Raw genomic sequence first — 25,236 nt, forward strand, 5'->3', positions numbered from 1 at the left:
TGCTTTCATTATATGCTAATAGATCTCATGCATATTCATTGGGGAAAGCCTGAAAACCCGGCTGGATTGCGGCCCTCGAGGACCAACTTTGACACCTGTGGCATAACCCATAACTCTGAACTGATCAATTGTGGATATAATGAAAGATCAAGACATTTTAACTGCTCCAAAATATGGCTGTTATTTAGAAAGAACAAATGAGAACTTTTCATCTGTTATTGTTTCAACAATATTGGCTCCCATACAAGAAAGCTGCCAATTTAAGCTGTTAACGCTATTGTTTAAAGCCCTTCATAACTCAAGGCCGCTGATTGAGTGTTACATTCTAATAGATCATTACACTCTGAGATCTATATCTGTCTTTTTCTTGTAGATTAGTTTCCACTTTTACTATACAAGTATTATTTTTATTTTTTGTAAAACATTTTTGAATGTTCACTAATAATACAGGTAGTATAAAGAGATTAGGTTCTTACCTTGATAATATATGTTCCAGTAGATAGGGGTGATATGCTGAGTCCTATGGTTATCCATGCCTGCTCATAAGCATTCTGCAGAAAATGTCAATCACAGCTTTTCAGTTCCTCCTCCTCCCTGGTCTCTGCTGTTCCCTTCAGTTCGTACCAAAGCCAGTGACAGCCCAACAGAAAATGGCAGGAGGAGGAGGGGTACATGTATAATAAGACTACCAGATATTCCAGGGATTGTGCCAGAACCAAGTGGCTCTTTTGGAATTTCACAATCCATCCCAAACTCTGTATCATCTCCTGCTGCTACCACCTTTTCTTCTTCTAGTCAGGATGGGGCTCTGCTGAGCCAATCATTCAAGTACAGGTGCACCTGCTAACCCACTACCATAACCTTGGTGAAAGTATGGAGAACAAAAGGTAAGGGAGAACCGGCATGGCTTACCAGACAGGTGAGGGAAGCCATAAAAGAAAAGAAGGACTCTTTCAAAAAATGGAAACACATGAAAACAACCGAAGCATGGAAAAAACATAAAGATGATCAGCAGAAATGTCACAAGGCGGTGAGGGATGCCAAAAAGGACTATGAGGAAAAAATAGCGCAAGAGGCCAAAAACTTCAAGCCCTTCTTTAGATACGTGAAAGGGAAAAAACCCGCAAATGAGGCGGTGGGACCCCTGGACGACCAGGGAAGAAAAGGGTACATTAAGGAAGATAAACAAATTGCAGACAAACTAAATTCCTTCTTTGCGTCCGTCTTTACGGAGGAGGATACCGCAAAAATACCAGAAGCAGTGAAAGTGTTTAGTGGAGTAATAGAAGACAGCCTCACCACAGTTGAAGTGGAGTTGGACCAGATATACTACCAGATCGACAAACTTAAAAGTGACAAATCCCCTGGACCGGATGGAATTCACCCGAGAGTCTTAAAGGAATTGAAGGTTGAAATCGGAGAGTTATTGCAAAAATTCGCCAATCTGACAGATACCAGATGACTGGAAGATAGCGAACGTCACGCCAATTTTCAAAAAAAGATCGAGAGGAGAACCGGGCAACTACAGACCTGTGAGCCTTACATCTGTCCCTGGAAAGATGGTTGAAGCACTGATCAAGGATAGCATAGTCCGGCACTTAGATACACACGACTTGCTGAAACCCAGTCAACATGGGTTCAGGAAAGGGAAATCATGTTTAACGAATTTACTTCAATTTTTTGAGACCGTGAACAAGCAAATTGATAGTGGAATGCCAGTGGACATAATATATTTGGACTTCCAGAAAGCATTCGACAAAGGTCCACATGAAAGACTTCTCAGGAAACTACAAAGCCATGGAATAGAGGGAGATATACAAAGGTGGATAGGCAAATGGCTGGAAAACAGAAAGCAGAGAGTGGGCATAAATGGGAAGTTCTCAGACTGGGAGAAAGTGACTAGTGGTGTGCCCCAGGGCTCGGTACTTGGGCCGATCCTATTTAATATTTATATCAATGACCTGGAAGACGGAATATCCAGTGAGATCATTAAGTTTGCAGACGACACAAAGCTATGCCGGGCAATCAGATCGCAGGAGGATAGCGAGGAACTCCAGAGCGACTTGTATCAGTTAGAGAAATGGGCAGAGCAATGGCAGATGAAGTTCAACGTGGAGAAATGCAAAGTAATGCATTTAGGTAGTAAGAATAAGGAACACGAGTATAGAATGTCAGGCGCAACTCTGGGTAAGAGCGAACAAGAAAAGGACCTAGGTGTACTGATAGATAGGACCCTGAAGCACAATGCGCGGCAGCGGCAAAGAAAGCAAACAGAATGTTAGGCATGATAAAGAAAGGAATCACGAGTAGATCGAAGAAAGTCATAATGCCGCTTTATAGAGCAATGGTCAGACCACACTTGGAATACTGTGTCCAACATTGGTCTCCCAACCTAAAGAAGGATATAAAACTGCTGGAGAGGGTGCAGAGACGAGCAACGAAGCTAATAAGACGTATGGAGAACTTGGAATATGAGGAACGACTCAAGAAACTGGGACTGTTCTCCCTTGAGAAGAGGAGGCTGTGAGGGGACATGATCGAGACGTTCAAAATAACTGAAAGACATCGATAAAATAGAGCAGGAAAACAAATTATTTACATTGTCCAACGTGACACGGACAAAGGACATGGTTTGAAGCTAAGGGGGGACAAGTCCAGGACAAATGTCAGGAAGTTCTGCTTCACGCAGCGAGTGGTGGACGCCTGGAATGCTCTTCCAAAGGAGGTTATTAAGGAATCCACTGTGCTAGGATTCAAAGGCAAATTAGATGCACATCTCCTTACGAGAGGCATAGAGGGATATGGGTGACTAAAACTACATCAGGTGTATACCTGACTGGGCCTCTGCGTGTGCGGATCGCCGGACTCGATGGACCATGGGTCTGATCCGGAGATGGCAGTTCTTATGTTCTTATGTTGCTAGCACAACGGGAAGCACTGAGAATTGATAGTGATTTTCATACACATGGAATCTGAGCAACTTCCTGTGTTCCAGGAAGATGGGGATGTGAAGGTAAGCCTCTGTGAAATCTAAGGCAGCCAAAAACTTTCCTGGCTCCACCACTGCGATGATGAACTCTCACCTGGCTCCACCACTGCGATGAGGTACTCTCAGGGCCGCATTGATATGTTTGAGATCCAGGATGGGCCTCCATTCCTCTAAGCCTTTCTTTGGCATGACAAAGTATATGGAGTATCTGCCAGAGCCCAAATCGTCTGGAGATATCTATGGCTTGGATATCTAGTAAGCTCCATAGCATTGCTTGGATCCTTTTTGCTTTCTCTGGCCGACCTGCTGGCAAATCTATGAACCAGTCTGAGAAAGGGAGAGCAAACTCTTATCTTGTAACACTCTGATAAATTCCAGGACCCAGTGCATAAGCCTGCCAGAGGATATTAATGAACTCTGGGGTAAAGGCCTGAAAGGGCAAGTCTCCTTGACCCTTAGGGTGTATCAAATGCCTTGTCTTGAGTTGCAAAGTATTTTATGCCCTTACGGTGCACAGAGCTGCTGTTCTAGGGTTCCAGGAGGTGCCTCATTCCCACTGATGGACCCATCTGCTTTTCTCTAGAGTCTCTAGAGGCCTGTGGAGGGGCTAAGCCTAAAGCTCCCGTCCTTCCATCACATGCTGCATGACACATGGCACAAGGGAGCTCTTCAGCCACCCATCCAGAGCAAATAAGACATGATATAGGGTTATTATGGTCTGAGGATTCCATCCCTAACAATTTTGAGGTAAAATGAGGTGTTTTAGAAAAGTTTGAGAACTTAGAAAAAAAAATTGGGAAAATCCAAGATGGCCACCACGGCAGTGTTTTGGTGCTAAAAAGGCTTAAAAACACCACAGGGCTGAAAACAAAAAATAGGATTTTAGGGGGGAGAACAACAAAGCCCTAGCTGCAGAAACAGTCAAAACACAGTTTTTCAGAACCTCACTCCTGAATTTCCCATAGGCTGTCACAGCCTGTGCTCACAGACCATGTGCTGGGGGGAAAAAGATGCTGCAGCCTGCTTCAGCTCCATGACAGAGTAGCTGGATCTGGAGGGATTTTCTGCCTTAAGCTGCTAGTCAACTGCCACACCAAGATCTTTGTGCTTCCAGTCGGACTTTAGTTGAACTGAGCCTCCACTCCCCCAAGCCGCAATGAATGCTGAAAGGAGGAGGGGGCGGTAAAACTGCATCCGGCACAATGAGTGCCCTGAAGGATGCTAATGATGCCTAACAGCCAGCACTCAAGCTCCTGACTGAACCAAGGAATCAAGCAAATGCTGAGGGCCTGGAACCCTGAGCTCCACAAATCTTCAGAAGGCTGCCTGAAGGATTTACCTGTCAGCTGCAGACTATAGTCTGCTTCTCATCAAGCAAGCTGTGTAAAAACCGCAAACAATTGAAAAAAAGTTTAAAACACTAATAATAAAGAAATAAAAGGAGCAGATTAGCACGACAACTTCATGCTCACCTGCAGAAGGAAGAACTGAGCAACAGATACTGTGGAGAAGGAGGAGGAGCTGAAAAGCTGTGATTGACATCTTCTACAGAATGCTCGCAAGCAGGCATGGACAACCCTACAGTTCAGCATACCATTCCTATCACACTGGAAAAAAAGAGTTATTTATGTATTTATAAGTAGATATTCCTTACCCGCTCCCTCAACTGATTAATTCCTCACCAGTTTACTCTCCTCTGCAGATTTCAGTTTCTCCTGTAGCTTCATGGTAGTTAGACGGATTCGCTCAATTTCCTCCTGCTGCTTCAGGATTAGTTGCCTCTCCTTCCGAGCTGCCTTGTTAGCCTCCTGTAGGCGCTTGATTTCAGCCTACCAGAAAATTGAGATTAGTGACATTCCATTTCCAAATTACTACTGCCAATTTTACAAATACATCTTTCTACCATTCTGCTACTGACAGATTTACCTGTTTAATATTCATTCTCCCTCATCAGAATACCTTGGTAGTTTTTCCAGTTGTAGGAGACCTTCCAGAATCATGCACATTTACTAGTCACTTCTTACAGGTAATTGCTTTCAAGAGTGCTTTGCTTGCCCACAGTTGCTAAATAAATTCTCTAAATTCTTTCTAGAAGTTGCCTGGTGACACCAAGCTGTGACACACTGAGTCACTAGTCTTGGCCCAGTAGCCCAAATGACTATGTTTAGCAAATATTAAGACTTCCTGGAGAGAAAGCATGGCTTGGTCTACTATTACATTACATTACATTACAGATTTCTATTCCGCCATTACCTTTCGGTTCAAAGCAGATTACAAAAAGAGTTATGGAAGAAGGGTTACAACGTTAGATCAGAGGTTTCCAAGAGAGGGAAAAGTAGGATCTGGGGTTAGGGAGGGGATGGTAAGAGGGGGGTTAAGCTTTATTAAGGGATTTCTTGAAGAGTATAGTTATTATTTCCTTTCTGAACATCTTGTAGTCTGTGGTTGTTGTCAATAGGTTGGAGACTTGGTTGTCTATCTTCGCTGCCTGAGTGGCCAGTAGTCCGTTGTATAGTTTTTTCCTTTTTACTTCTTTGATTGGGGGGTAAGTGAATGGGGTGTGTGTTTATCTATGCCTGGTAGAGGTGGTTTGGATGAGGCGGTCGTTTAGGTAGGTTGGGCTGTCTCCATTTATAGTTTTAAATAGTATACAGTATAATTTAAATTGTATTCTTTCCTGGATTGGAAGCCAATGAGAATGGATAAGAACATAAGAACATAAGCAGTGCCTCCGCCGGGTCAGACCATAGGTCCATCCTGCCCGGCAGTCCGCTCTCACGGCGGACCAAACAGGTCACGACCTGTCTGAATCACCAGAAGGGGCTCCCTTGCCACCTTGGTTTCTCATTGAAGTCCTATCTTCCCATCGAAGTCCTAACCCTCCGGTCTTGCACATGCACGACCTGGTTGGGTTTCTATACTTATTACCTGGTTAGCTTTCTATACTTGTGTTACATCCCAGCTCCTCCCTCAGTATCCCACGATCCCTTTATCCCTCAGGAATCCGTCCAATCCCTGTTTGAATCCCTGTACCGTACTCTGCCTGATCACTTCCTCCGGTAGCGCATTTCAAGTGTCCACGACCCTTTGGGTGAAAAAAAACTTCCTTGCATTTGTTTTGAACCTATCTCCCTTCAGTTTCTCCGAATGCCCCCTCGTACTTGTTGTCCCCTTCAGTCTGAAGAATCTGTCCCTATCCACCCTCTCTATGCCCCTCATGATCTTGAAGGTCTCTATCATATCTCCCCTGAGCCTCCTTTTTTCCAGAGAGAAGAGCCCCAGCCTATCCAACCTCTCGGCGTATGGGCAGTGTTCCAGCCCTTTTACCAGTTTCGTTGCTCTCCTTTGGACTCTCTCAAGTACCGCCATGTCCTTCTTGAGGTGCGGCGACCAATACTGAACGCAGTATTCCAGATGTGGACGCACCATCGCTCGATACAATGGCATGATGACTTCCCGTGTCCTGGTTGTTATGCCCCTCTTTATGATGCCCAGCATCCTGCTGGCTTTTTTCGAGGCTGCTGCGCACTGTGCAGATGGCTTCAGTGATGCATCCACCAGCACACCCAAGTCTCTCTCAAGTCTGCTGTTTCCCAACAATGCCCTCCCCAATTTGTAGTTGAACAACGGGTTCTTTTTCCCTATATGCATGACCTTGCATTTTTCCACATTAAAGCGCATTTGTCATTTGTTTGCCCAGTCTTCCAGCTTGTCCAGGTCCCTTTGCAGGTCCTCACACTCCTCCCTGGACCTAACTCTGCCGCACAGTTTGGTATCGTCTGCAAATTTTATAACCTCGCACTTTGCCTCCTTTTCCAGGTCATTGATAAATATGTTGAAGAGTAACGGCCCCAGCACCGATCCCTGTGGCACACCGCTTGTGACTCCCCACCAGTCAGAATATTGGCCCTTCACTCCAACCCTCTGCAGTCTATCCGACAACCAGTGCTTGATCCATCTGTGCACATCCCCTCCCACCCCGTGGTTCCACAGCTTCCTAAGCAGCCTTTCATGTGGCACCTTGTCGAAAGCCTTTTGAAAATCGAGGTAAATGATGTCTATGGGTTCCCCATTGTCCACCCGACTGCTTATTCCCTCAAAGAAGTACAGAAGGTTCGTTAGGCACGACCTTCCCTTACAGAATCCGTGCTGGCTTGTTCTCAGTAGGCCATTCCTCTCGATGTGCTCGCAAATGCCGTCCTTGATCATAGCTTCCACCATCTTCCCTATAATTGAAGTCAGGCTCACCGGCCTGTAGTTCCCGGGGTCATCCCTTGATCCCTTCTTGAAGATAGGTGTGACATTCGCCAATTTCCAGTCCTCTGGTACCTCACCAGTTTTCAAGGATAGGTTGCAAACATGCTGGATTGTGCCCGCTATTTCTTGTCTTAGTTCCTTCAGAACCCTTGGGTGGATCCCGTCCGGGCCCGGTGATTTACCGCATTTTAACCTGTCTATCTGTTTGAGGACATCCTCCTTACTTACCTCTATGTGCTCCAATTTTTCGGCCTGTTCCCCACTCATGAGCTCCTCTGAGTCCGGTATATTAGATGTGTCTTCGCTCGTGAAAACCGACGAGAAGAACGTGTTCAACCTCTCAGCTACCTCTTTATCCTCCTTAATCACTCCCTTCCTATCCCCATCGTCCAACGGCCCCACCTCCTCTCCCGCTGGTCGCTTCCCCTTTACGTAACTGAAGAATGCCTTGAAGTTTTTCACCTCCCTGGCCAGCCCCTCTTCGTATTCCCCTTTCGCTTTTCTAACCTCTCAGTGCCTCAGTAATGTGATCATGGTTTTTCAATGAATAGACAAGTCTCAGAGCTGTATTCTGAATTGTCTGTAGTTGTTTAATCATTATTGCAGGGCAGGGGAGGTAGAGGATGTTGCAATATGCTAGGATACTTAGGATTAGAGATTGTACTAGGAGCTGAAATTGTGTTTTTTTGAAGAATTTTCGGACTTGTCTAAGGTTTCTCATAACTGCGAAAGATTTCTGTATTGTTTTGTTAATTTGTGGTTGTATGGTGCAGCCTCTGTCAATAGTCATACCTAGACGTTTTAGGGTGGTTTGCAAAGGGTAGTTGATAGAGTTGATTTCTAAGTTGGTTATGGTTGGGATTTTGTTATTTTCTAGGAGGATGAATTTAGTTTTGTCTGGGTTGAGTTTCAGTTTGTGGTCTTCCATCCAAGTCGTATCTGTAGCTAGAGTTCTGTGTAGTGTGTCTGACATTAAGAGCATTGGTTGGTCGAAAGGAATGAGGATGGTGATGTCATCAGCATAGCTATAAGAGGATAGGCCTTGTTTGTTCAGGTAAACACCAAGAGAGGCCGTATATAGGTTGAAGAGAGTAGGGGACAGTAGGGACCCTTGTGGAACGCCGCAGGGGTTGGACCAAGGTTTGGATTTTTCTTTGTCTGATTTTACTTTGTATGTTCTGGATTTTAAGAAACCTTCAAACCATGGGTATACTTTATCTGAGATGCCTATCGAGTCCATTTACATTTATGTTCTGTGTACTAAAAAGTTTAAATAACTCAAAACCCATTTGCCAAATGTGGGATAAATAACATATAATTTCCTGCAACATCATTAGGTTAAGTTAGCAGCTGCACCACTCATTAAGCTCTAACTCCCACAACTAGCTATAAGTCCACAACACAGCAACTGAACCTGTAGGTGCTGTCCAAAACATTACTTCTTCCTGCCTCCAGCATTAGAACTTATCTAATTGATAATAAGAACCTCCCACATCTCTCAAAGAATGCTAGGTTTGTGCATTCATTAGCAAGCATTTGATTTAAGAATTATTGCACACTACATAAGAACATAAGAATTGCCGCTGCTAGGTCAGACCAGTGGTCCATCGTGCCCAGCAGTCCGCTCCTGCGGCGGCCCCTAGGTTAAAGACCAGTGATCAAGATGAGACTAGAGAGTTGCGCGGGGACAGAAATCCCACCCGTCCCCACCAAAATCCCACCCGTCCCCACCCGTCCCCGTGAGGAATGCTTCCGTCCCCACCCGTCCCCGTGAGGAATCCCTCCGTCCCCACCCGTCCCCCACGAGGAATCCCCTCCGTCCCCACCCATCCCCGCGAGGAATCTCCTCCGTCCCCACCCGTCCCCGCGAGGAATCCCCTCCGTCACCATCCTTCCCTATAAACTTCAGAAATAGTTATTTTATTTAATTATGCTACTGAATTAAAGGCTCTGGTAGAGACCCCATTTACAAATAAGCAAAGAGACTTTATTAATTTGGAAATATTAATTGGGAAGAATACATACTTTGTAAATGGGTTTCTACCAGAACCTCTAATGTAAATATAAAATATAAATACTCAGCTGATGAGAACCCACAAACTGTCAACTGAGGACTTCCTTTGCAGTTGGCCGGGGGTCCCTTTTGCCAAGCTTGGCAGGCAGCAGTAGCGTCCCTGAGTCACAGATGCTGGCACCTCAGTGGCTCATGGATGCTGCCAGCGACTGCTGCGCTTGGTGGAGGGGAGTTCTGGCCATCTCTAGAGGAGGTCCTCTGCTGGCGGTGCTTGGGGATCCCCACCAGTCACAGCAAGGGTCAACAAGTACTTCAACACTGTAGAAATAAAACCAGAAATGCATTTCCTTTTCTTTTGAACACAAAACAAAGACATCTGCCATATACATTACCCAAAGCTAACATATTTTAGTCAATAAATTCCGTTTTTTACCTTTGTTGTCTGGAGACTTATTTTTCCATAAAGTTGGTCCCAGTTTCTTTTTTCCACTTTCCCATCTTCTGTAAATTCTTCTGCTGCTGTCCATTGGTTCCCCCTACCATGGTCCAGCATTTATCTCTTTCTCATCTTTCGTGCCTGCCCACCAGCCCCATGCCCAACATTTCTCCTTCTATCACCCCTCTCCAACACTATGCCACATCTCTCCCTCCATTCCCTTCACCACTGTCCAATATTCCTCCCTCTTGCATCCCTTTCAATCTGTCCCATTATTCCCTTGCCACATTTCTCACTCTCATCTTTTTCTTCCCTATCACATTCTGTACCTTCCTCCCTACAACCAAAAATTCTCCTCTTTCTTCCATTTGCCATGTGTACACAACCATCTCTCTTTCCCGCTCATTGACACACCCACACCCAAGTCTCTCTTTCTATTCCCTCCCCCACCTCAGCATCTCTTTCCCTCCCTTCCTCTCTCCCCAGTTCATGACTTCTGTGTCCAAAAATGAACTCCCCTCCACCACTTTATTTGAGTCCAGATAACAGCAGGGTTTGGAGGCAGCCTGCAGCAAGCCATATGTAGCCGACCCAGAAGTCTTCCCCCGAAGTCAGAGCTGACATCGGAGGGAAGGCTTTGCATCAGTCTGGCGGTGGCTGAGGTGTCAGGTGGGAGGGGGTAGACACTGGATGTAGGAGGTGAGAGGAGACAGACTGTAGATAGAAATGGGCAGGGATCAGACACACTATATGAAAGGGGAAAGATAAGACAAGCTGGAATGCCTGGGGAGAGAGAAAAAGACAGATGATGGATGTAAAGAAAAGGAGAGGGGAGGAAGACATTGAATGGAAAGGAGGAGAAGGGGAGGATACGGATGGAAGGGAGGAAAGAGAAAGATGGAGCAGACACTGAATAGAAGGGGGAGAAAGAGAAATGAAGCAGATGCTGGGCTGAAAGGGGGGGAAAGATGGGCAGATGCTGGATGGAAGGGGGAGAAAGAAGGATGATGGATGAGATGACAGAGGGGGCAGAAAGGAGGAAGAGAGGAGACAGATCAGATGCTTGGCGGAAGCAGCAGACAGAGGGGCAGATGCTGGATGGAAAGAGGAGGAGGGGCTGATGCTGGATGGAAAGGGACCTCAGGTCAGCATCTGAATGGCCGTGCAAGTCTACATGGGTCCAAATGGTGCCACACACTGCTAGACCCCTCCCCCCCAGTCCATTGTGCTTTCTAGAAGCCAGTATTGTGGTGCAGCCTGGTCCCTGCTAGGTTTTCTCCCCCTAGATTGGGGCAGACTGTGCTTTTGCCAGCAGAGGCAGAGTGGTGAGATTGCACGATGGCGCAAACTAGCCCCCCTCCCCACCCCACCCCACCCCACAAGTGTCCTCCACCCAGAACAGGACCGAATCTGGGTTCCCAGTGGCTGAGCAGTGAGCCTACCAAGGCATCCCCTACCGAGAATGGAACCAACTCTGCATTCCCGGCCTTTGTATGAGGGAGGTCTGGTGCCCCAGAGTAAGAAGACTTAGAGCAGGGGTGCCCACACTTTATGGGCTTGCGAGCTACTTTTATAATGACTAAGTCAAAATGATCTACCAACAATAAAATTTTAAAAAAACACAAAGCACAATGAAAGGCAGAGAAAATGTTAATTATTCATATTCCGGGTTTTTTCAAAGAGGTCACGGCAGATGACTCTATGCAATGTCACCTCGGTAACAAAATACAAAAATAGACAAATACACCCCCTCCCTTTTTACTAAACCACAATAGTAGGTTTTAGCTCCCTGCGCTAAAAAACGATATTGCAGTTTAGTAAAAGGGAGCCATAGTGCAAAATATAGACAGCAGATATAAATTCTCAAAACAGACACATTTTGATCACTAAATTGAAAATAAAATCATTTTTCCTACCTTTGCTGTTTGGTGATTTCATGAGTCTCTGGTTGCACTTTCTTCTTCTGACTGTGCATCCAATCTTTCTTCCTTTCTTTCAGCCTCCTGTATGTTTCCTCTCCTCCAGACCTCATTCTCTCCCCCAACTTTTTCTTTCTGTCTCCCTGTTCCCCCTTCTTTCTGTCTCCCTGTCTGCCCCCTTTCTTTCTTTCTCCGTGCCCTCCCCAAAGCCACTCGGTTTGCTGCCACCGCCATCGGGGAATAGCCCCCAAGCCACCACTGTCCCAAGCTTTCCCTGCAGAAGCGTCGCGCTGACCAGCATTCCGCTCCCTGACGTCAATTCTGACGTAGGAGAGGAAGTTCCAGGCCAACAAGGCATTTCTCCTCATTTCATCCAGCCTGAGCCCCATCTCTCCTTGATCCAGCATTTCCCTTCTGTGTCTGTCAGAATTACCATTCCACCTATTTTCCAGCATCACCCTTCTTTGTGTCCATCTCACCTATATCCCTATCTCACCACTTTTTCAGAACCTTCATTTGTCTCTGTCCTTGTCTTTACCCCATGTTCACCATTTGCCCTTTCAATGTCTTTATCTTCCCCCCCACACACTTTTTCAGCATTACTTCTATGTCTCTATTTCACCTCCTCTTCATGTCCCCTCTGTATCTCTATCCTTATTCAGTAGGTCCTGCTTACCCTTTCTCTTCTTTGTGTCACTATATCCATTTTCAGCTTTCCCCCCTTTTCCTTTGTTACTGCACCCGGTAGCCAGAATCTTTCCACCCTCCCTCCACTCCGGCCCAGCCCAGTATGAAATATTTCCTTTTGTTTCCCTCCCCTCTCTCTTCTCCTCCCTCACCCACGAGTCCTGCATCTGGCCCTCTCCCTTCTACCTGCACCTGGCAACACCCCCCTGCTCCGCGGCTCTCTTCAGCAACTCGTCAGCAGCGGTGATCAAGACAAGCTGCCGACATCGAGGCCTTCCCTCTACGAGTCCCGCCTTTGTGGAAAAAGGAAGTTGAAACAAGCGGGACTCGCAGAGGGTAGGCCCCGACGTCAGAAGCTTGTGTCGATCGCTGCTGCTGAGTTGCCGAAGAGAGCCGCGGAGCAGGGGGTGTGGCCGGAAGCAGGTAGAAGGGAGAGGGCTGCTGGAAGAGGTAGAAGTTCCGGAGTATGACACCGACCCGGGCCAGGATGATTTCTTTTTCAGGCTGCTGCTGCTGCCGCTGCCACCCCCCACCCGAAATGACAAAAATAGCCTAATGCCCGCGTAGGGAAATAGCCATGCTGAGCAGTGAGCTCAGCACGTACACAGATGAAAGCCTTGCTTGCTGATTGGTCTGGCGGCACGGCGGGGCGGGGCCGCCGGACCAATCAGCAAGCAAGGCTTTCATCTATGTATGTGCTGAGCTCACTGCTCAGCATGGCTATTTCCCGCCGCGACGCCGGACTTGTAAGCTGCATGCCTGCATCGCCAGAATTTAGGTAGGCTGTTTTCATCCCCGTGGGAGTCCCGTGGGCCAGGGGGCGTCCCCGTGGGAGTCCCATGGGTCAGGGGGGCATCCCCGTGGGAGTCCCGTGGGCCAGGGGGCGTCCCCGTGGGAGTCCCGTGAGCCAGGGGGGGAACCCGCGGGACCCACAGGATCCCCGCGATCCCCGTTCCCGTGCAGACCTCTAGATGAGACTAGCGGCGCCCTACCTGCGTATTTTCCGGTTCAGCAGGAACTTGTCTAACATTGTCTTGAATCCCTGGAGGGTGTTTTCCCCTAAAACAGCTTCTGGAAGAGCATTCCAGTTTTCTACCACTCTCTGGGTGAAGAAGAACTTCCTTATGTTTGTACGGAATCTATCCCCTTTTAACTTTAGAGAGTGCCCTCTCATTCTCCCTACCTTGGAGAGGGTGAACAACCTGTCTTTATCTGCTTAGTCTATTCCCTTCAGTATTTTGAATGTTTCGATCATGTCCCCTCTCAGTCTCCTCTTTTTGAGGGAGAAGAGGCCCAGTTTCTCTAATCTCTCGCTGTACGGCAACTCCTCTAGCCCCTTAACTATTTTAGTCACTCTTCTCTGGACTCTTTTGAGTAGTACTGTGTCCTTCTTCATGTACGGCGACCAGTGCTGGATGCAGTAGTCCAGGTGAGGGTGTACCATGGCCCAGTAAAGCGGCATGATAACCTTCTCCAATCTGTTCGTGATCCCCTTCTTAATCATTCCTAGCATTCTGTTTGCCCTTTTTGCCGCCGCTGCGCATTGCATGGACAGCTTCATTGACTTGTCCCCAAGTCTCTTTCCTGGGGGGTCTATCCGAGTACCACCCCGGACATCCTGTATTCGTGTATAAGATTTTTGTTACCGACATGCATCACCTTACACTTATCCACGTTGAACCTCATTTGCCTTGTTGCGGCCCATTTCTCGAGTGTGTTTATGTCACGTTGCAGATCTTCGCAATCCTCCCGCATCTTTACTACTCTGAATAACTTCATATCGTCTGCAAATTTAATCACCTCACTCATTGTACCAATTTCCAGATCGTTTATAAATATGTTGAAGAGCACTAAATTGATTTAACACATTAACCTTTAAATTGATTTAACACATTAACCTTTAAATTAAAGAACTTTAAAACATTTATATTAAAACAAATGTATGAAATGCAAAAAATAGCCTGGAAATTGTGGGGGGAAAACCCCAAATGACCTGAAAATTTTTTTCCCAGAAAAAGGACTAGCTACCTTAAACAAAACTACATTCTACAGAGACTATGTAGGAGTCAGTGAAGTATATATCTGAGTAGCTGCTAACAAGGGCACCTTCCTGACAGTGCAAGGCACAGAGTCCAAGGGTCAAGAAAGAAGAAACGAGTCTGCAACCCTCAGGGTAGACAACCAGCTGACTATACTAACCTACCAATGATACTGCACATGGGCAGAGGGACCATGAATAAAGGACCAAATCTTTAAAAGAAAAGTGTTGATCCTCCTTCACAATGACAGCTCCAATTAGACTGGAAGGAGGGGTCTAGGAACCCTGAGGCCACATAGCAAAAGCCCCTGGAAGCCTACCCCATGCTCTGAAATCTAAGAGAAGGAGATACCTGCACCAGAACCCCCTTCCTCACTGAAGCAAAATGTCTGGTTTGGTGGGAGGCATGCCATCCATGTCAAAAATGGCTGCTCTTTTTGCTAGCTGGAAGCTTATAAGGAGACCCAGGCAGCCAACAAAGATCCCAACAACAAGGAGGCTTCACAACTAAAAGACAGGAAGCAGACAGCTTGAGCTAGCACCAGCAAGCCACCCAAACACAATCCCTCAAGGAGGCCCCACCTGCTCTGTAGCATCAGCATGGGAAGGAGGCAGCAACATTAGTAAACTGACAGTGCCCCACAAACCCTGGCTGGCAAGCAGAAGCCTTCTGCCCAAAAACACCCCTGACAAGGGTATTGTCTAGACCAAGCAGCCCTCCCTCTTGTGTATGATCCCTCCTACTGCATGACTGATTAGCACTCTGAAAATCCCTTGCTGCCTGTTTCAGTGGAAGTTTGATGAAAGCAGTACTCCCTGTGTGGCTGCAATGCCATCACACCTTGCTCCATAAGAATCCCTGCTTGCAAACTCATGGGTTCATTATCTTTTTTGCTGCACTGGGGCCTCCCCCACCTCCCCCCAGCACCACCAATCTGCCACAATTATTTTTATATTTATTTAAAACTTTATATACTGCTTACCTATGGTAAGATTAAAGCAGTTTACAGCAATTAAAAAAAAACAAAAAAAAAACATAATGATAAGAAACTTAAGAATAACCACTGTGGATCAGACCAATATTCAATCTAATATCCTGTTCCACAGTGGCCAATCCAGGTCACAAGTAGCTGGTGGAAACCCAAATAGTAGCACCATTCCATGCTACTGATCCCAGGGCAAGCAGATGGCTTCCCCTTGTCTCCATGTCTGTCCAGGGACCACCTTAGGGTCAGCGCTCAAGAAAAGGATCTGGGTGTCATCGTAGACAATACACTAAAGTCATCCGCCCAATGTGCGGCAGCAGCCAAGAAGGCAAAGAGGATGCAAGGAATTATTAGAAAACATAACATAACATTGTGCTTGTTAACCGTGTAACCATAAGTTCAACGCGGTTTACAAAAGATTATTAACAATAAACATGATGCACGGAATGGAACAAGTTAGTTAGTCAAGTACTTGAAAAAAGATAGGTCTTCAGCTGTATTCTAAAATGTTTATAAGAGTGAGCTGTAAGCAATAGTGGTCGAAATTCTTTATCATAAAGAGCTGCCTGAAAAGGGATGATTAACAAGACTAAGAATGTTAAAATGCCTCTGTATCACTCAATGGTGCAACCTCACCTTGAGTACTGTGCTCAGTTCTGGTTTCCTTATCTCAAAAAAGATATAACAGCACTAGAAAAAGTTCAAAGAGCGACCAAGATGATAAAAGGGATTGAACGCCTCTTGTATGAGGAAAGATTAAAAAGGTTAGTGCTCTTCAGTTTGGAAAAAGAGGGCTAAGGAGAGATATGATTGAAGTCTACAAAATCCTGAGTGGTGTAGAACGGGTGCAAGTGGATCGATTTTTACTGCATCGAGATTTACAAAGACTAGGAGACACTCAAAGTTACAGAGTAATACTTTTAAAACCACTAGAAGGAAATATTTTTTCACTCAAACAATAGTTAAACTCTGGAACGCGTTGCCAGAGGATGTGGTAAGAGCAGTTAATGTAGCTGGTTTTAAAAAAGGTTTGGACAAATTCCTGGTGGAAAAGTCTATAGTCTGCTGTTGATACAGACATGGGACGATAGCATGGAATGCTGCTACTATTTAGGTTTTTGCCTGGTACTTGTAACTTAGATTGGCCTCCACAAAGATGGGATACTGGGTTAGATGAACCATTGGAGTAAGGCTATTCTTACATTCTTATGTCTAAATAGCAGACTATGGACTTCTCCTCCAGGAACATGTCCAAACCTTTTCTAAACCCAGCTACATTAACTACTATTATCATATCCTCTGGCAACAAGTTCCAGAGCTTAACTATTCTTGAGTGAAAAAATATTTCCTCCTATTAGTTTTAAAAGTATTTCTCTGTAACTTCATTGAGTGACCCCCTAGTCTTTCTAATGTTTGATGGAGTAAAAAGTCAATTCACTTGTACCCATTCTATACTACTCAGGATTTTGTAGATTTCAAATCATATCTCCTCTCAGCCATCTCTTTTCCAAGCTGAAGAGCCTTAACCTATTTAGTCTTTCCTCATACAAGAGGAGTTCCATTCCCTTTTATCATATTGGTCAATCTTCTTTGAACTACTACTATTTCTAGAGCACTACCAGACATACACAGGACTGTAGAAAGTCACAAAGGAAACTGTCCCTACTCAAATGAGCTCACAATCTAATCCAGTGTTCTTCAACCTTTTTAAACCCGTGGACCGGCAGATATAAAAGAATTATTTTGTGGACCAGCAAACTACTAGGACTAAAATTTAAAAACCCCATTTACACCCCATCTCTGCGAGCTCGGTCCCCACAAACCATCTGATCCCATCTGCACAAGCCGCAATTATGATTTTATATTGAACGTATTTTATTAAAGTATAAAAAGAAACAATATTCTGAACAATTGTGATTTTATAAATACAAATATACAGAGCACGGACCAACAAAATCCCTGTCTCCCCTCCCCTTCACATATATCCCCTCTACTATCAAGAAAACTGAACAAGCCAAGTTATTATAGAATGCTACACAGAAATATCATGCTAACAGAATACTGCAGTCCCCAGTTATGTCTCTAGCAGGATATATATTTCAAATCTGATATATTCTAATGACAAAATAGAAATAAAATTATTTTTTTCTACCTTTTGTTGTCTCTGGTTTCTACTTTCATCATCTTTTCACTCTTTTCCTTCCAGCAGTTGCCCATTCCATCCAATGTCTACCCTCTCCCCCTTCCATATGTATCTGATTTCTTTCTATACCCCTCTTCCCTGTCCATCCAGCCTGTTCCTCCTCTCTCCTTTTTACATCATTCATTCCAGCTTCACTGCCTTCTTCATTTTTATCTCTCCTACACCAGATCTAGCATCTTTATACCTCTCTCATTTCTCTGCTGACCCCCTTTCCAGCATCAATGTCTCTCTACTTTCTCATTCCTCTCTCTCCCCTTTCCCTCATCTGATCTCTCCATTCCACCCTGACCCCCTTCCCCTCCTGTAATCTCCCTGCCAGCTGTTTCCTTCCTTTTTTCTTTCTCCCTTCCCTCCTCCCTCTATCCAACATTAACTCTCTTCCCATCCCTTTCCCTCCTCCCCTCCCAGCAGCATCTCTCCTTCTTCTCCCTTCCCTCCTCCCTCTATCCAACATTAACTCTCTTCCCATCCCTTTCCCTCCTCCCCTCCCAACAGCATCTCTCCTTCTAACTCCCTCCAAGTCCAGTAACAGCTCTCCCTTTATCTAGCAGCTTCACAGCCTCCTACAGTGGCTTCCTCCCCTTCCAGCAGTTCTCAGTACTTGCCTGCAGGAAGTTGCCGGTAAATCACTGCCCTGGCAAATAGGAGAGCTGGTGGGAGGGGAGACAGCCACTGTGAAGGCTCCCCAGGATCTTGCTCCTCCACCTGCACCTGAATCTGCAGCTCTCTCCATTCTAATCGCAACTTCCCCGCGGCCCTCTTCTGCAACTCGGCAGGGGCGGTGATCAAGACAGGCTGCCGATGTTGGGACCTTCACTCTCTGAGTCCTGCCTATTTTGTTTCAACTTCCTGTTTCCGAACAGGCGAGACTCAGAGAGGGAAGACCCCGACGTCGGCAGCCTGTCTTGATCGTCTGAGGCTGGGAGGAACATTAGTCAGCAGGAACCGAAGTCGGGAGGAACCGCAGTCGGCAGGAAATTTAACTGCCGACTTGATCTCGCCGGCCCTGCGCGGACTAGCAGAAATTTTCTGCGGACCGACACCGGTCCGCGGACCGGCAGTTGAAGAACTGTGATCTAATCAATAAAAACTGATAAACAGGATGCCAGGGTAGGGGTTACAGGTAGTGGAGATGGTTAAACTGCAGGCTAAGATGGTGAGCAGAGGGAGTAGGGTTATGAAGGCTCTCTCAAAAAGATGGGTTTTCAGCCTTTTTGAACAAGGGAAGGGGTGTGACACATGGGCTCAGGTAGTTTATCCAAGTCTTATGGGGAAGCAAGATGAAAGGAACAAAATCTGGAATTGGCAGTGCAGAAGAAGCATACAGATAAAAGCATCTTATCAGAAGAACTGAGAGATACTGAGGGGCTGCAGAATGAACACTTTTGTAATTTAGTAATAGGAGTTTGAACTGTATGTGAAGGTGGATAAAGAGCCAGTGAAGTGATTTAAGGAGAGGGGTTAATGTAAGTATTGGAAGATTAGGTTTTCACCTGCGATAATCTTCTTTCTGTTAGACCCTGGAGGATTCAGTATGCTAGGAATTCAATCCCTTCCCGTAATACAGGAGTTGCAGAAATCCAAATACTTTTCTGAGCACATGCTCCTCCCACCTTAGAGAGAGAGAGAGATAGTTAGAGTCCCTTGCAGTTCAGTCCCAAAGCCAAGCAACATACCTAAACAAATTCATGACAAGGAAGGGGTACTGGGGAAGCTCTCCAGCAACATAAACAATTTGTGGACTGGTCTGCTCTGCAAAACATGAAAACAAGCAATAAAAAGGCACAAAGACAACACAGAAAAACATTGAGAAACAATGTAGAACTTAACCTGCTGTGTACAACGAGCACCCACATGAGACAGCCTTCAGTAATGCATACTCAACGAAGTGGAAAACGTCCCACAGGATCCGCCAACTGGCTGGAAGATCCTGAAGCCCATGCCTGGTAAAACTGAGAAAGGTGGCCCTCTGGTGGGGCTGTTTAGGAGCAGTAGCTGCCTGGGATCCAGATGCCTAAGGACGTCTGGAATTGGAAGTGTCATGGGGACTGTATCTCTGGGAGGAAGAGCCTAAGGATCCTTGATGAAAACGGAGAGAGGAACGAAAATTACTATTGTTCCCTCCCAAAGTCCAGCAAGACTTGTTCACAGGGAGAGACTTAGGGTGGCAATCAGCAATACCTGCAATGAGGTTATACAGACCTTTCCCAAAAAGAAGCTGACCCTTGAAAGGAAGTCTTGCTTAAAGTGGCTTTGGAAGCAGTGTCCCCAGCCTAATGACAGATCCAAAGAAGTTGGTGTGCAGACGCCATATAAGCGGTAAGAACTCGAATGAGATCATAAAGGGCGTCAGCCATATAATCTACACCGTCCATCTCAAACTGGAAGCAGACATCCACTTCTACAGAGTGCACCCTGCGTAACCTCATATGACAAGCACGAGCCACAAAGGAGGCTGCCGCCTCCTTGATGCCTGAAGAAGTTACTTCAAAAAAATGTTTTTTAAAAAAATATAATATCCATTCTGCGATCCTGGGAGACCTTAAACACTGCTCCTCCATCACTAGGAAGGTCTGTGAGCTGGGTACCCAGCCCCACAGCAGAATTCAACTTAGGTTGCTAAAAAAAAAAAAAAAAAAAATCTGAAAAGCTGAAGCTAGCGGATAAAGCTTAGACATAGCTTGAGAGAGCCAGAAAGAGCAGTCTGGAGTATCCCATTGGTCTGTAACAAGATCAAGAAGCTGTGGATGGGATGGAAAAAAAAGGACAGCACATAAGAACAGTCCATGACCGAACATTATGAAGTGAAAAGTGGAGATTCCAGTTTTAGCTCTTTCAGATCCTCATCAATAAAATAGTGGACAGAGTAATGTTTAAAAGGTAACTGCTGATGGAGGGGTCCTCACCCAAATCTGGACTCTCATGGTGACCTTATTGATTAGTCCCAGCAGCGGTATCAGCCAGATCCAAAATAGAAAAAGTGCCAGGAGACAAATGCTGCATAATATCCGTATGGCATAATGCAACTGAGCTCTGCCATAGCTGGACAAGAGGGATCCTGAAAAGGGATCTCTGCCACTGTCGCGACCGGTTTAGAAGAAACCAACGTACCCGCTGACTGCTTCCAATGAGCTGGGTCTGAAGAAAACACTTTACAGAGGAGCTGAATAAAAAGGTCTGGTGAAAATTCACACCTAGCTGAGGTGCTCATACCATGCCAAAAGAGTCCTCAGACTCAGAACGCTCAGAAAGGCCTCTGAGCGTGATTTTTTCCTGAAATCAGACCCAGGCCGGAACCCCAGCCTTGGAGGACCTGAAGGAGTTGAAGCCCGAAGCTACTGACCCTCCCCCAGCATGCTGCGGCACGTGATACACAGTCACTGATCTGGCACCGAACTGGTGCAATCAATGCACACATTTGACCATCCCAAACAATTTTTAATCAAATCAAGGGGTTTTGAGGCAGAAATAAAACTTTGAAAGAAGAATGATAAAAATCCAAGATGGCTGCCACCAGTGAATTTGTACCAAAGACAGCAAAAATAAAGAAAATCCGGAAATAAAAAATAGCGATTTGTGGTTTGGGGAGGTGGGAGACCTGAACCCTGCCCTCAGAAACTCCGAAAAATGCATTTTACAGAGTCCCACAGACCACCCCCAAAGCTTCCATAGGAAATAATGGAGGTGTACTTACAATCTGTGAAGTGCCTATCTATCACCTCAGCTACACTGCAGCTGAATGGATGAAAAGGATTTTCTGCCTCAGAAACTGCTCCAAATGACCAAACTTGAAGATCTTCGGACTGCCAGTTGGACGGACACCGACTGTAACCTCATGGAAACTCTCTACACGACTAGGGGCAGGAAACACAGCCTTTGCCCTGAAACCCGGAGATAAATTTTACTCAGAATGCATATAACCTACGCTTAAACTCCTGACAAGCGAACTCCCAGGGGAATGGACCCCGAGTTTGAGAAGGGTGGCACCAGCAGGCTGGCTCCACAGATCCACTGAAGCTTCTCTATGAAGCAGCAGCCCGGCTCCATGGGACTGCATCCTTTCCTTTCCTCCGGCAGAGGACACCATACGGGGTCTCAAGGCACTTAAGCCACTGAAAAAAATAAGAAAAAAAGATGCAGAGCATATTCAAAAGATTTCTGCACGGATTGCTTGCAGAAATTGAAACTGCAGGGGGCTCTAACTCTCTCTCTAAGGTGGGAGGAGTATGTGCTCAGAAAAGTGTTTAGATTTTGGCAACTCCCGGATTGCAGGAAGGGATTGAACACTTAGCATACTGACTCTTGAAGGGACATATCAGAAAGCAAGGTTGGCAGAAGATAAGTCGTGATACCTTACCTAATTAATATCTTTCAAGTATTTACATGTTTGTATCATATCTCCCCTGTTCCTCCTCTCCTCTAGCATATACATATATTCAAATCTCTTCTCATATGCCCCAACACAGACCCCCATACTGTGGCTTTGAGCCTTTATGTCCTTGGAAAGATACAGTCTCAAAAACTCAACACAGAATTCCAAGTAAGTTTTTATCAATGTCTTATACCAGGGATATTATCACCTCCTTATTTCTGCTGGTTTGTATCCCGCTATGCAGCCAAGCATCCTTCTGACCTTGCAACCGCCTTGTCACATTTTTTCACCACCTTCAGATCCTCAGACACTATCAGCCCAAGGTGGTCCATAATCATCAGCTTCTATTATTGCATAGAGCTCTTTTGGATTTCTGCACCCCAAATATATCAATCTCCAAGTCTTCACATGGAAGACTAACTGCCAAACATTAGACCCATGTTTCAAATTTTTGTAGATCACTTCTCATTTTTTCTACTCCCTCCAGGATGTCAACTTTTGTTAAACTTTGTGTCATCTACAAACGGCTTTCTGTTCCTTCTACTCCTTTGGTGATAATCATTCACAAAGATACCGAACAGGATCAGCTTCAGGATAGACCTCTGAGACACTCCAGTACTCATCTTTCTAAGTGAATGCCACTGAACATCACTTTCTATTGTCTATCAACCTATTTCTGATCCAGTTTACCACGTTAAGTCCCCACCCTCAAGTTGTTTACTCATGACAGAAAAAAATGATTCACTTTTAAAATGACAAGAACTCCATCCTTCTATAGGAAAGACCTAACACATTTTTACTCAACATACCAGCTGTCTTAAAATCTATTAATCTATCAACCTTACCTATTAGCTACTGTATTGTCTTAAATGAAACAGAGAAAATGACAATAGATAAAGACAATTTAACCTTTTCAATCTACCCATCTACATCAACTACTAGGTTCTACAGTCCCTTTCCTTCCCCCAGATATCTTCTGTGCTAGTCCTTTGCTTGAATTGCACCTTTATAAATTTTAAAAATTACAGTACTTTAAAAGGCATTTAGAAATCTTATTACAAGGTAAGCTTATTTACCTTTTCCTGCTGCAGCTTAAGCAACAGTCCACGCTGCCGTTTCCGAATGGGAGGCATTTTGTCATCTTCTCCTTTGTCTCGTAAACGTCTGCATGAAGAAGAGAGAGAGAGAAAACATATTTAAAAAAATGCAAAAAGGCACAGAAAAGGATTGAACCGTTTAGAACTTTTCCACATCAGAGAAGCTGTTGAATTAGAGTCAAGGTGAAGAAAATGCAAGGACTACACCCTTCCAGAGCTTCCAGTCTTCAAAACGCTGATCAAATGTAAAATACAGACCTAATGAAGCTACCTTAGTAGCCTTCAAATACTTGCATGCGCCAAGGTCACTAAAACAAAGTCCCTTCCATTAAGCTGCACAGCATATCAGCCCTCAAAGTATGATTGACCAAGGTCAAAAGGGAAAGAACGGTTAACTAAACAAAGTAAGGCTGTAAGTTTCTAAGACAGAAAAATGACTAGCTACCTAACAAAACAAAACTACATTCTACAGAGACTATGTAGTAGTCAGTGAAGTGGCTAACTGCACTTGGGAAGAAGAAATAGATAAAACCTATGTGAAGATAAAATCGTCTTACTTCTTCTGGTGTTCAAGCCAAGCCAGTTCAGCTTTGGTTTTCTCTTTCAATGCTTTCTGACGAAGTCGCAGCAGAGATGACTGATGAGCTGCCCGCATTTCTTCTTCCTTCATGTACTGACGCACCATCTCCATAGTAAACTTGGAGAAACTATCCTGACCACCTGAAAATGGCATACTCAGCTCCTGCAGGCATAATAGTTCAGTTGTATTGTAAACAAACCAAAATTTGTTCTCTTTGTATGACGTTATGGGCCCAATATTCAGCCAGTGATATTCAGCACTTAACCAGTTATGAACAACCAGATAAAGAAGTGCAGAAAATCACACTTAACTGGCTAAGTGCCGACTCTGCTTGAGTGCAAACTGGGCATTTTCAGCAAAACTATCCAGTTAAGTGCTGCTGGAAATGTCAGGTTAGCCTCATACAGGCAATTTAAACAGCCAGAAGCCTCTCCTGTCACTATTATAAATTTAAAAATACATTGGTTGATTCCTAATAGAAGGGATGGGGAGGGAGGGTTTCTTTTTTATGCTTACTGATAATAATATATAAGAATATCAAGTGATTTGTAAGAATTCTCTGATTAATTATTGTACACTTGTTATAAGATATGAAAATGAATAAAGATTTATAAAAATACATTCAATCTGATTTTATTGACTTATTATTTAAACAAAACTAAAAAGCTACAATGGTCACCACTGTAAAAATAACAAGAGATTATTTAATTAGGGTTTTGGGTCGGCTGCCTGTCTGCATTATATGTTTAGGGGGAAATTCTACCCTACTGGTAACTAGGTTAATTGAGAAATGCCATTTAAGATGGCAAAAAACATTAAGATAAAGTACCTATCAGTGCCTAAATAAAAGGTGCCAGAATCGCATCTACATAGGTGCAATTCATGATAAAGATAGGTGCCAGAAATGTAAGCCTGGAAAACCCTGACCTACATTTCCAGCGCCTTTCTTCCCGGAGGCGCGATTCTCTATATGGCGCCATCGTGTGATTGACATGTAATCGGTAGCTACTGCTTTCGGCGCCATACAGAGAATCTGGGCCTTAACATTCAACACAGGTTATGCACCATATGGTATTGTATTCAATCAAATACAGATAACGCTTACATTATTTTTTATAGCACTGTGAACTTATGAAAACTGATGTGTTCATAAATTTTAAATCTATCATGTTCTACTAGTGTTTACATTTTATTATTAGTTATAACAGGTGTAACATAACAATCAGCCTAGAAATGATAAAAAGTCAAGAAGTGAGAAGGTTTAGTGCAATTATTGTCATGGTCAAAATAATATGAAAAATGCATGCACACATCATAGTATCTAGATTTTCCTTGCATTGTTTATCAATTAAATACTTTGATTACTGGTTCAAATTAACTTGAGTTTAGCTCTAGAATGGAGGGAGGGATGAAAACGGAGGGAGGGAGGTAGCCCCGTCCCCCTTACGAGGACCCACTAAGAGGAAAAAAAAGATGATTCGACTTACGGAACTAAACTAAACTAAACCTTAGGTTTTTATACCGCACCATCTCCATGGTCGTGGAGCTCGGCACGGTTTACAGGGATTGTAATAAGAAAGGAACTCCAGGGAAAGGGTTAGATGAAGATCGGAGGGGAGAAGAGTGTTAGAGAGTTAGGATGTGAGAGGGGGGGAGAT

The 25,236-nt window shown here is 44.8% G+C and overlaps 1 protein-coding gene across 3 annotated transcripts in view; it reads right to left on the minus strand.

Moving 5' to 3' along the window:
• Nucleotides 1-25,236, minus strand: part of CEP350 (centrosomal protein 350) — a 411,819-nt gene that overhangs the window by 152,923 nt on the left and 233,660 nt on the right. For all 3 annotated transcript variants that reach the window (XM_033915952.1, XM_033915951.1, XM_033915950.1), the window contains 3 exons: nt 23,556-23,740; nt 22,978-23,065; nt 4,672-4,818 (listed from right to left, as the gene is read on the minus strand). In XM_033915952.1, the coding sequence (XP_033771843.1) occupies nt 4,672-4,818; nt 22,978-23,065; nt 23,556-23,740 (420 nt within the window). The remainder of the gene's footprint in view (nt 1-4,671; nt 4,819-22,977; nt 23,066-23,555; nt 23,741-25,236) is intronic.

Source organism: Geotrypetes seraphini, chromosome 12, assembly GCF_902459505.1.
Source record: "Geotrypetes seraphini chromosome 12, aGeoSer1.1, whole genome shotgun sequence".
Taxonomy (NCBI): domain Eukaryota; kingdom Metazoa; phylum Chordata; class Amphibia; order Gymnophiona; family Dermophiidae; genus Geotrypetes; species Geotrypetes seraphini.